Consider the following 13,060-nt stretch of genomic DNA (forward strand, 5'->3'; position numbering starts at 1 on the left):
GCGCGTGACTCCCCTCATCACATGACGACTACCACTAACCTAGAGAGCGAGCGTACCAGAGCAGTGAAAAAGTATAAACAACGGCTAATACAGCAACAATACTACTTTTGTGAATTAATTAGAAATTAGAACCTGCGTGTGCATTGGCGACTTATTTCCCATGCTTTTAAGAAAAATAATCATGATCTATCTTCGAGACATTTGTTCGTGCTGTGCTAGGGGTTAGCTTGTCAGTAATGTCCTTTTGTGATGTTTTGATGCAATTTGAATACCTGTAATTTGTTGCAGTGATTGTTCACGCTGCTTAAATCAAGGTAAGTGTGCTTGACTTATAGGTTTCCATTTAAAAAGGTTGTAGGAAACTTTCCCCAGCAATTCAATTTGAGATGCATCATCAATGTTTACACTGAATCCAAAGACAAAGCATTGACAATAACACACCTCTGATCACCAGTCATCTCTTCCCGGGTCAGGTGTTGACCGTTCTCTCCCGGGCCAGGCGCTGGCCGTTCTGCAGCTATAGGCCAGGCAAAGCAAATTGTCGACCTCCTATACCCCGCCAAACTAGAATGGTCCCAGTAAACAACATTACGTTAAAAAGCCATCTAACATGTTTATTTTCCTGTCGTTGAAGTTAGGTTTATTTTAGCTTCTAGGAATGAAACGTGAAAAGACGTCTTCGGTGGAGTACATACTGTACTGTGCTATTGTACTGCACTGAACTATACTTTCCTATACTGTGCTCTGCTGTATTGTACTGTACTGTACTTTTTTTACTGACCAAACTTGTGAAACATATGTCTATGATTGGTACAGATTTGGTCTGGTAAAATGTTTGGGTCCGGACCGGATCTAATCTAAACCAATTGTAGACGTTCATGTTCGGGCCAAATATAGGCTGGTCTGGACCATATGTCTGGAGGTTGAAATCAAGCCTGGACTGGACCAAATATAGATGTCTGTTTGGTTCAGATTTGTTTTGGTCCATGGATGTTGAAATCAATCAATCAAATTTTTTTAAAGATGCCGGTCTGAACAGCACCCAAAGAAGACATTCAAAAGACATTGGCCCGTGCTTACTGAGCTCCTCAGTTTAGGCCCCCATTACATTTTAAGAATGCAGTAGGCCTACCTTTTGTAAAACAGGCAATTGCATTGGCTTTATAAATCTGATTCCTGTGACTTATAATTTTGTTTCTTTAAGCTCTGAATATCAACTACCCAACTTTATCAGAAGTTTTCCTGAGCCCATATGAAATGAGAATCAATGTGTTTACACAGCGGGAAATGCAGAAGTATTTTATTTTTCGCTATGATCATCTCGTCAAAAATGTATGGATACAAACATGAAGCCACTGATTATCATGACAATTTAGCTCAGTGGGTGAAACTCCTAGACAGTAAGTAGGCTTGGGCGGTATCCAGATTGTCACAACTTTGGCTCAGTTGGTAGAGCATTGTACTTGCAACGCCAGTGTTGTGATTTTGATTCCCACGGGGGACCAGTATGAACAAATATGAAAATATATGCACTCACTACTGCAAGTTGCTCTAGACTTATTTTATTATTTAACGAGGCAAGTCCGTTAAGAACAAATTCTTATTTACAATGACGGCTAAACCTGGATGACGCTGGGCCAATTGTGCACCGCCCTATGGGACTCCCAATCACGGCCAGTTGTAATACAGCCTGGAATCGAACCAAGGTCCGTAGTGACGCCTCGAGCACTGATATGCAGTGCCATAGATCACTGTGCCACTCGGGAGCATCTGCAAAAAAAAAGTTTTTTTAAATACCAACCTTGTGCCATTCCAGGAAATTCAGTAATAGCGGCAAGGGTCACAGGGTGTTTTTTTCAAACCCCACTAATACACTGAAATCTGAAGGTTAGCGTGTTGTTGGTACTTCTTGGTCAGTTTAGCTTGGAAAATGCCGCCCTCGTCAATCTGCAACTGAAGGCTACAGCCTGATCCTGCCTAACGGGTGGGCCGGCCCTGTACTCTCCCCCTTCAGATGAATGCCCTGGTAGCTCTCTGTCATTTCTGTGAGCTCCATGGCCCCCGGACCCTGTTCTGCACCGAGGCTCTGCACCCCCCGTCCCCCACACCCTCCCAGGCTGGTGCACCCATACCCGGGGATAGAGAGTCGGACAGAGAGGGAGAGGGACTCACCATGAGGGCAAACAGCTCAGCTACACAGAGAGGAGACATGTGCGAGGTGAGTGGGAGATGAGTGAAGGGCTGAACGGACAGAATAGAAAGGACATTGACTCATTTGTTTTGTCTAATAACTATTCTTTCTGGCCATCTCGTTTTCTCTCCCTCTTCCCCACTCACTCACTCACTCACTCACACTCTCTCTCTCTCTCATTCACTCCCTGTCTCTCTCCATATCTTTGTCAGGGCTGCCGGTCTCTCCCAGCGTCTCACCCTGGCTTCGTCAGTGTGGACAGTGAGACAGGCATCCGGTTCCTCAGCCACCAACACCCCAGACAACCCCAGCTCTTCAGTGTGGTCCGCCAGGCCTGCGTACGGAGCCTCAGCTGTGAGGTAACCTGTGTGTTCGTGTATGTGTGAGCGTGCGTGTTGTCATTTGTCTTGCATTAAGACTGTTTGTCAATACACAAGCCTTTAGTTAAGGGCAGCAGGTAACCTAGCGGTTAGAGCATTAGGGCTGTAACGAAAAGGTCGCTGGTTCCAATACCCAGGCCGACAAGGTAAAAAATCTGTCAATGTGCCCTTGAGCAAGGCATTTAACCCTAATTTTCTCCAGGGATGCTGTACTATGGTTGACCCTATAAAACAAGACATTTCACTGCAGCAATCCAGTGTATGTGACAATATATATCAGGGGTCTCCAACCTTTTCTAGCGTGAGAGCTACTTTAAAAAAAAAAAATACATGTTTTTTTTCAAGCTTTCAAATAGGCACATTCTCCTTGCAACTCTTCCCCGGGTCCTTAGTGCACTACTTTCTATTGTACACTATGTTTTCTGTCAGTATACCTGGTAAAAAATAATGGTTAAACAACTAATGGGGGCCCTATAAAATATTTTATATGCAGTTGAAGTCGGAAGTTTACATACACTTATGTTGGAGTCATTAAAACTCGTTTTTCAACGGCTCCACAAATTTCTTGTTTAAAAACTATAGTTTTGGCAAGTCAGTTAGGACATCTACTTTGTACATGACACAAGTAATTTTTCCAACAATTGTTTACAGACAGATTATTTCACTTATAATTCACTATATCACAATTCCAGTGGGTCAGAAGTTTACATACACTAAGTTGACTGTGCCTTTTTAAACAGCTTGGAAAATTTCAGAAAATGATGTCATGGTTTTAGAAGCTTCTGATAGGTTAATTGACATCATTTCAATCAATTGGAGGTGTACCTGTGGATGTATTTCAAGGCCTACCTTCAAACTCAGTGCCTCTTTGCTTGACATCATGGGAAAATCAAAAGAAATCAGCTAAGACCTCAGAATTTTTTTGTAGACCTCCACTAGTCTGATTCATCCTTGGGAGCAATTTCCAAACACCTGACGGTACCATGTTCATCTGTACAAACAATAGTGCGCAAGTATAAACACCATGGAACCATGCAGTAGTCATACCTCTCAAGAAGGAGATGCGTTCTGTCCCTAGAGATTAACATACTTTGGGGCAAAAAGTGCAAATCAATCCCAGAACAACAGCAAAGGACCTTGTGAAGATGCTGGAGGAAACAGGTACAAAAGTATCAATGTCCACAGTAAAACGAGTCCTATATCGACATAACCTGAAAGGCCTCCCAGCAAGGAAGAAGCCACTGCTCCAAAACTGTTTGGCCATAATATCCATTGTTATGTTTGGAGGAAAAAGGGGGAGGCTTGAAAGTCAAAGAACACCATCCTAACTGTGAAGCACAGGGGTGGCAGCATCATGTTGTGGGGGTGCTTTGCTGCAGGAGGGACTGGTGCAATTCACATAATTGATGGCATCATGAGGTAGGAAAATGATGTGGAAATATTGAAGCAACATCTCAAGACTTTAGTCAGGAAGTTGAAAGCTTGGTCGCAGAATGGTCTTCCAAATGGACAATGACCCCAAGCATACTTCCAAAGTTGTAGCAAAATGGCTTAAGGACAGCAAAGTCAAGGTATTGGAGTGGCCATCACAAAGCCCTGACCTCAATCCCATAGAAAATTTGCGGCAGAACTGAAAAAGCTCTGTCAGGAGGAATGGGACAAAATTCACCAAACTTATTGTGGGACTCTTGGAAGGCTACCCGAAATGTTTGACCCAAGTTAATCTATTTAAAGGCAATGCTACCAAATATTAATTAAGTGTATGTAAACTTCTGACCCACTGGGAATGTGATGAAAGAAATCAAGTCTGAAATAAATCATTCTCTCTACTATACATTTCACATTCTTAAAATAAAGTGGTGATCCTAACTGACCTAAAACACAAAATTTTTACTACGATTAAATGCCAGGAATTGTGAAAAACTAAGTTTAAATGTATTTGGCTAAGGTGTATGTTAATTTGGGAATATACAGTTGAAGTCAGAAATTATGTTCTCAGTTTGAATTTTCACTCTGAAAATTACAATTGTTCATAGAGAAACAAAGAAATTGGATGTGCTGAGTCCATATCAATGCTTAAATCACAGCAGAAGACACTTTTTTGGGGGGGTCTGGAAGAAAACAAAAAACTAATTATTTTGGAGTGTAGTTCCACCTTGCGCCTAGGGAGTGAGGAATGTGCCGGTCTAGCGATGGTTCTGCGCTGCTGCTGCTCATTTCATGGCAAAGTTTGGAAATAACCAAATAATAGATACAAATTATATACTTACTCATGATATACTTCTGCCAGGTAAGCCTACTTTGCAGTTAACATTTAATTGAGAAGGTTTTGGGGGAAGTATCTATCAACCCATGAGATGGTTATCACATCAACTGGCTACACGGAGTGATGAACAAATATATGCACCACACAGACAGACAGGTGCAATATTGCTGGAAATTAATTGGCAGCTATTGGGTGTGGCTTTTTAAGACAACATGGCATAGCATTTACTTAAGCCAACAGGTCATAGCATTTACTTAAGCCAACAGGGCATAGCATTTACTTTTTAAGCCAACAGGGCATAGCATTTACTTTTTAAGCCAACAGGGCATAGCATTTACTTTTTAAGCCAACAGGGCATAGCATTTACTTTTTAAGCCAACAGGGCATAGCATTTACTTTTTAAGCCAAAAGGGCATAGCATTTACTTTTTAAGCCAACAGGGCATAGCATTTACTTTTTAAGCCGACAGGGCATAGCATTTACTTTTTAAGCCAACAGGGCATAGCATTTACTTTTTAAACCAACAGGGCATAGCATTTACTTTTTAAGCCAACAGGGCATAGCATTTACTTTTTAAGCCAACAGGGCATAGCATTTACTTTTTAAGCCAACAGGGCATAGCATTTACTTTTTAAGCCAACAGGGCATAGCATTTACTTTTTAAGCCAACAGGTCATAGCATTTACTTTTTAAACCAACAGGGCATAGCATTTACTTTTTGGGCCACCAGCCACTGTGGCAGGTAGATTAAAAAATCTACCAGCCACTCAGAATTTTTACCAGACAAAATATTTTCCCCCCGCTAAAATTAGACTCAAAAAGAGAGCGTGCGACAGGACACTGTACTGTCTACACTCGGTTTGTTGTTTACATTAAAACTTTTTCATTAAATCGATTTTAATCTGAACTAAAGTTTTGTTACTAAGGATTCCACAACGTGGTTAGCCTTTACGGCTGGGACTGCAAGTTTGTGTTCCTTTTTTTGTTATTGTGGGGATTCCGCGAGTGCTAACTGGCTGTACTACAGACACCTGTCATCGTCGTGGGAAAGACTCATTGTTATCTTTTCGTAAAACAACTGTTTGCAGTATAGAGCCAATCTGGATACCAAGCAGATCCTGAGGGAAATCGACGAATACCAACAGCTTTACGCTATGGAGGAACAACATACTCCATCATGGAAAGATCCGACCACCTCACAAATAACTTTAACCTGACAAAAAAAGAAAAACAGATTCATCTACACACACGGATTATTTACCATTGAGGTAGAGGCTAGTGCTCTGGCTGGAATCCATGCAACACTGGAAAAGTTGTGTGAGGAGGTAGCAGGGCTGAGGGGGAGTTTGGAGTTCAGCCAGAGTGAAATTGTCAAGCTCCAAAGAGAAAACGAGACACTCACAGCCAAAAATACACGATTCCAACATGGATTGTCTATTCAGGAAAAACGGGGTGATGAAGGAGACATACAAAGTCGTAGCATGCGTGAAAATCATTTTTTTCTCTGCGATTCCTGAGGACGCATCCAATAATCCAGAGGGCGCGATCAGAGAATTCATGCAATCCGCATTGAAACTTCCTATAGAGACTGTAAACAAGGTGGCTTTCCACCGAGGACACAGACTTGGAGCTCGGAGCGACAAGACCAAGGGTCCCCGACCGATCATCACAACATTTGAATACTACCAACAAAAGGAGCTGATCAAAAGCAGAGGAAGGGAGATAAAGAGACCAATTTCGGTCTCAATGACCAATTTCCAAAGGAGATAAACAAACATCGTAAGAGACTGTATCTGGTACAAAGACAACAAAGGAAGCATGGTTGGCGTGTCTTTATCATTGTGGACAAACTCTTTATAGATGGACAGCTATTCCGAGACAGCTCCATAACACCGTGGCTGTACTAAATTCTACAGGGACTTCAGGTAACGGAAAAAAAGAAGGCATGGATAGATTGAAATTGTACATTAAATATCATAGCACAGTTGAAAGATATGTGTTGCATAGAAACACGAAGTGGATGGCCAGCAGAGATGGATGGGATGAGCTGAAGGTTGGGATGGGATGGGCTGAGGGAAGCTGAGGGTGACTAGCAGAGATAGATGGGATGGGCTGAGGGAAGCTGAGGGTTGGTATGTGGAATTGGAGACAAGTGGCAGTGGAGTTGCTGTGTGAGAGAGAGAAAGACGGTCAAAAGATAAAGGGGGAAAAAAGTCCAAATAAAACATAATGAAAGTACATTTGAATGACACTAAGTGGCAGTGTTTTTACAACTAATGCCGGTTTGCTTGAGGCTGATGCCGTGCAGGTGTTTGTACACACGCATATACACACACTCTCATTCAAATAAACATATACAAGAACACACACATACATGTAATCGTGCCAGACATGCACACAACATATCAAGTAGGCATTGCTGTTATGATTTCAGTTGTCCTTGATGTCCTTTGTTTTACTTTTTTTTTTTTTTTGCAATGTTTGCTGTTTTCTTCTGTCTTCCTTTTTTCTCTTTAGTTCATTACCTTGGTTGTTGGTGCATTGGGGGGTCCTTGGGGGTGGGGAATGAGGGGGGGCGATTGTGAGAGGGGTCTCGAATGGTTGAGGTCTCGAATGGTTGAGGCTATTGGGGAACTGTGGGGGGGATCTTGGAAGGATCGTGTTTCACAAGATTGTGATCATGAAAAAGGAAACTATGACATATATTTTATATCACTCATGCACACACACCCTCACACATAAGGATGGCTCTGTTGCGGAAAGACTGATACATGTTTGATAGTGTCTTGATGCTCTATTGTTTGTCCTTCATGTTCTGATACTTTAATGTTACCCCTTCCTTGTGTTTTTTGTAAATCAATAATTATAAAAATTTAAAAAAACACTCAAACAGATTACATGCTTTTTAATGTTTGTTAAACAATAAATGTATTACTAGTAAATTGTTTAATTTCAGTATTTTAACCAAAATATCACAGATGAGACGAATGTTCACCTGCACCTTTAGGGTAACGTGACTTTAGGCCCTAGTGACTAACCAGCGGTGGGATAATGTCAATGTTGCGTTGATTAGATGGTAGCTGGGAGCTTGCCGTGTCTGAGTCTACTTGTGAGATTTGTTTGCGGTGGAACACGTGAAAATTGCATGTACTTTCAGAATTGTTTGGGGTGCTACTCATTGGTGGGCTGCGAGCTACTGCGTGATCTACCTGTTGGAGACCCCTGATAGATAGATATCATAGGAGGTTGGTGGCACCTTAATTGGGGAGGACGGGCTTGTGGTAATGATGGGAGCGGAATCAGTGGAATGGTATCAAATACATCAAACATGATTTCCAGGTGTTTGATGCCATTCCATTTGCTCTGTTCCTAATGTCTGTTCTCCCCTCAGTACCCTCCCTCTCCCATCTGCCTCTCTCCCTCCCTGCCTCTCTAGGTGTGTCCAGGTCGTGAGGGTCCTATCTTCTTTGGGGATGAGCAGCATGGTTTTGTGTTCTCTCACACGTTCTTCATCAAGGACAGCCTGGCCCGGGGCTTTCAGCGGTGGTACAGTATCGTCATGGTAGCCATGGACAGGATCTACCTCATCAACTCCTGGCCCTTCCTGCTGCGCCACCTCAGACTCACTATACAGAGTCTACAGAGCACAGCACTGAAGGTAAGGATAGATATATATACACACACATTAAAACACACTTACTATTCATAACGTGAACATTAAACATAAGACAAATAAACATGAACACTAACTCTTACTACCAGACAGAAAAGGGGGGCAATGTTTGACTTCTCTCCCTCTTATTTCTCCCCCCTTATCCTCTACAGGTGTTTGACAGTGAGCAGTGTGTGTGTCCTCAGAGGGCGGTGAGGATGAACAGCGTGTTCTCTCCTGCTGTCTTCCCCCACCAGAGGAGTGGTAACGCGGCCCGCTCCCTGCCCTCCCTCACCCAGCACACCAACCTCTGGGCCAGCCTACACTCCTCCTTCAGCTGGTGAGACGGCTAACTGTCGCTAACGATCACTAAGGTCACTAATCTAAACAATAGCAGACATACAGTCAACATCAGGGGTGGTCGGGCAGGGTTCTATCTGTCTATCCCAGTTGTTTGATACACTCTCTTGTGTTTTCTCCTCTACTGCAGGTTACTGAAGGCCTGTGGTAGTCGTCTGACAGAGAAGCTGCTGGAGGGAGCTCCCACAGAGGACACACTGGTTCTTATAGAGAGACAGACAGGTACACACTGGTGCTCATAGAGCGACAGACAGGTACGCGCTGGTGCTCGTAGAGCGACAGACAGGTACGCGCTGGTGCTCGTAGAGCGACAGACAGGTACGCGCTGGTGCTCGTAGAGCGACAGACAGGTACGCGCTGGTGCTCGTAGAGCGACAGACAGGTACGCGCTGGTGCTCGTAGAGCGACAGACAGGTACGCGCTGGTGCTCGTAGAGCGACAGACAGGTACGCGCTGGTGCTCGTAGAGCGACAGACAGGTACGCGCTGGTGCTCGTAGAGCGACAGACAGGTACGCGCTGGTGCTCGTAGAGCGACAGACAGGTACGCGCTGGTGCTCGTAGAGCGACAGACAGGTACGCGCTGGGGCTCGTAGAGCGACAGACAGGTACGCGCTGGGGCTCGTAGAGCGACAGACAGGTACGCGCTGGGGCTCGTAGAGCGACAGACATGATAACTCTAGAGGTGGGAGACACCGTGAGACCAGTTTAACACCAGTCAGAGAGACATATTATCCCATATGGCTCAAGTTAAACGAAGTGAATAAAAAGGGTGCGATCTGATATCAGGGTAAAGCGTTCCTGACAGCATTATCATGAGAAGTCATGTGTTTGCCCAGTGTGTCAGAGTGGAACAGGAGTCCGTGTCTACAGTAAACGTGTGATTAACACGGTTAGACAACGAGGACAGAGAGCTACGATGTGACTCACTCAACCATATCAAACCAATTCCATTCTGATTACCATTCTTGGGCCAAAAAATGTTTCCATTGCTCCCCCGTGTTCAGCTCTGATATTGCAAGTCACTATGACACTTGAATACTTCCAATCAGGAAAATAGTTGCAATTGTTACTTTGTTCACTATCCTGGCTAAATCAATTTAAATAAAGTAACAGTATATATCTAGGAATTAGTCCCGATATTGGGTGTTTTGTATGTCTTTTTAACAATGTCCTGTTGTCTTCTCAGAGCAAGAGGAGGAAATGAGTTGCTGGGAAGGAGCAGAAGGGGGCGGGTCTAGACCCCTGTGCCACCAATCGGAGAGCGAGCTGTACAGAGACTTCTTGTTTGACGAGGGGAAAGCAGAGGGGTATCCTGGTCCAAAGTTCAGGTCCTTGAGACATTTAAGACAGGTAAACATTGGTGTGCCTTTCTCCATACCACATCATGAACACTTTCATTTCTAACACATCATACGCCATACTTAATTCTGTTAACCACTTGGTTTCAAAATAAACAACTTTGTGAACCAATTGGTTATAAAGGGAAAACAATATCCTCTTATTTTGTGAATGCATTTCTTGTCTGTTTCCTTGTGATGATATCTGTTATCTGATTGGTACACAGGTGCTCGGGACCACTGATTTCCGCCAGCTGGCATGGCACGTGCTCATGGGAAATCAGGTCATATTGAGAGGGGCTGACCCAGGGCTCATCCATTCAGCATTCACCATGTTGAAGGTCATCCAATCAAAAGTTTACTCATTGTATCCCCCTTTAAAGAATATTCCTCCTAACATTCTTTGCTAATCACATGGTTTGGTATATATCCCATCAGGCCTTGCTCCCGGTGGGCTGTGTCCGCTCTGTGACGTACAGCGCCCAGTATGAGGAAGCATACCGATGTAACTTCCTGGGCCTCAGCCCTGACGTGCCCATCCCCACACACGTCAGCTCCTCAGGTACACAAACCCAGAATACATCACTGTGGTTACTGCTTTATTTGGAGGTCTGCTTATAATCACTATTACATATGATGGTAATATGCTAATAAAAAAATACTGTATGATAATGATATTAGTTGTAAGTGCGAACAGAACAAATAACAAATAAAAGGTTTCGAATCCTAAAATACTCTTAAAATATGTCCATCTTGCTGTGTCCCTTCCCAGAGTTCTCAGTGTTGGTGGATGTGGTCAGTGTGGAGAGGGGCTCTCTGTACTCTGCTGCTTGTGATGAAGACATCCTCTCACTCTATCAGTTCAGCATCAGCAGTACCAACTCACAGCCTACAGATAAAGGTGAGGATATACACCATCTGGACAATATACTATATACATCATCAACATGAAGGTATACATTATACATGTCTTCTTCAAGGCACCTCTAGTTGTTAACAATCATGGCAAAGGTCAAAGACAATTACTTGTGTGAAATTTCCCTCCATTAACTTTCCAGTTTCAATCTATTGACCTGCATCTCTCCTGCTCTCTCACTGTCTCTCGTCACCCCTATCACTCTCTATCCTTCTCTCCCGTCCTCTCTCTCTCTCTTCTCCTCACTCCTCTCTCAGGTCCCACGTTGTTGAATAAGATCGAGGTGGCGTTGTCCAATGAGAACCTGTCAGTGGACGTGGTCTCTCACTGTCTGCTGTGTCTGAAGGAGGAGTGGATGAAGTGAGTAACAACAACCCCTCTGATGAGCAGGGAATTTCCCTCAACTTTGAAGTTTCATTTCTTTGGCTCTTTCTAAACAGAGGTATGTAGGTATGCAACTGTCGATAGTGGGGCATTAAAGAGTCAAACAAGTCCCCCTATGAAACTCCCCAAAGCCCCAGCCTGGTTACATTGGCTGTGCAGTACAGGATGATGTGGAATGCTTAATGTAATCCAGAATCATTGGGAAATTCCAATAACTCCTCTCCCTCCCACTTCTATCCATACCCCTCCTCCCCTTAACCCCCCCCCCTCCCCCTCTATCCCTTCAATTCCTTAGTAAAGTGAAGGTGCTGTTTAAGTTCTCCAAGGTAGATGGGCGTGGGAGGGAGGACACCCAGAAGGTGTTGGCCCTGCTGGGTGCAACGGGGCCTGGGGAGGAGGACAACGTCAGGCTGCTCAAGTTCTGGATGACGGGACTCAGCAAAACCTACAAGAGCCATCTGATGACCGCTGTCAGAGGAGGGGAGAGGCCCCTTAGCCAGTGAGAGAGCAGTGGAGGAGAATATGAGCGGTAGCGGGAGAGACCATACAGCTGGAGTGAAATATACTGTATCTCAGTATAGGAGGCTGGTGGGAGGAGGTATAGGAGGGTGGGCTCATTGTAATGGCTGGAATGGAATAAATGGAACGGAACCAAACGTGATTTCCATATGTTTGATGTGTTTGACACTTCCATTTATACCTTTCCAGCCATTACAATGAGCCCTTGCTATAGCTCCTCCCACCAGCCTCCTCTGCATGCACCTTCTACTGTATTTGGACAGACAGAGAGAAAGGGAAAGAAAACAAGTGTGAATGATTGAGTAGTGACAGAGACTGACTGAGGGATATGTTTGTGTCCAGGTACTGACTTGATTAAAATCCATCCTTCACAATAAAGAACAAAATGCCACTTCATGGGTCAGTTTTAAATTAATAATTTATTCAGATACATTATGTAAAACATAACAAGTAATTAGTATCTGGGGTTTTTTATTAATCAAAGGGAATTATTATAAGAATACTATCCACAATTTTATGTCTAACTTATTATACAAGTTTCAATAGTTTGTTAACACATTGTACAGAGATATTCAAATAAAATAACTGCTTGAGCTGAAACTGAAATATTGGTGTGGCATTCATCCTTTCTCCCAACTGACAACATCTTTTGGAGAATCATTAAATCTAAGAAAGAAGGGAGAATAAAAAGAGTGGAGGGAAAAACAACTTGTGTCCTTTGCCAGTTCCCTCTCACATGCTTTATTACAATGAGTGGCTGTCAGCCAAGAGACCTCAAGTGGTGTAAAACAACAGTTCTAGGTCGTTGGGTGAAACCCTTGCATAACGAGCTCTCAGTCCGTCAACATATCATTGTGTTGTACACTACCACATCAGCAGGGGGCTTCTTTACTAACAAGCTAGTAACTCATTATTAAAACTAAATTGTTGTTTTTGCAGTTATTTGATCCCTTTCAGAAGACTTTTTGGTGAATTCTGCAGACTTGTAAAATCCACGAGGCTTTGTTTTTATTATTTTTACCTCGTATGTACACTACCACTCAAACGTTTGGAC

General features: G+C 43.5%; 1 protein-coding gene across 2 annotated transcripts; it reads left to right on the forward strand.

The window, feature by feature from the left end:
• Positions 1-12,612, forward strand: flcn (folliculin). 2 transcript variants are annotated; one of them, XM_064946361.1, is made up of 13 exons: positions 19-71; positions 289-314; positions 2,015-2,218; positions 2,404-2,550; positions 8,274-8,495; positions 8,663-8,829; positions 8,980-9,071; positions 10,037-10,200; positions 10,415-10,528; positions 10,626-10,749; positions 10,960-11,088; positions 11,361-11,463; positions 11,783-12,612. In XM_064946361.1, the coding sequence occupies exons 3-13, from the start codon at positions 2,015-2,017 to the stop codon at positions 11,988-11,990; spliced, it is 1,674 nt and encodes a 557-aa protein (XP_064802433.1). In that variant the 5' UTR covers positions 19-71; positions 289-314; the 3' UTR covers positions 11,991-12,612. The 2 variants fall into 2 exon arrangements, with proteins under 2 accessions (XP_064802432.1, XP_064802433.1); XM_064946360.1 differs by having other exon boundaries at positions 1-314.
• The last annotated feature ends 448 nt before the right edge of the window (positions 12,613-13,060 follow it).

This window comes from Oncorhynchus masou, chromosome 29 (genome assembly GCF_036934945.1).
Source record: "Oncorhynchus masou masou isolate Uvic2021 chromosome 29, UVic_Omas_1.1, whole genome shotgun sequence".
Lineage (NCBI taxonomy): Eukaryota > Metazoa > Chordata > Actinopteri > Salmoniformes > Salmonidae > Oncorhynchus > Oncorhynchus masou.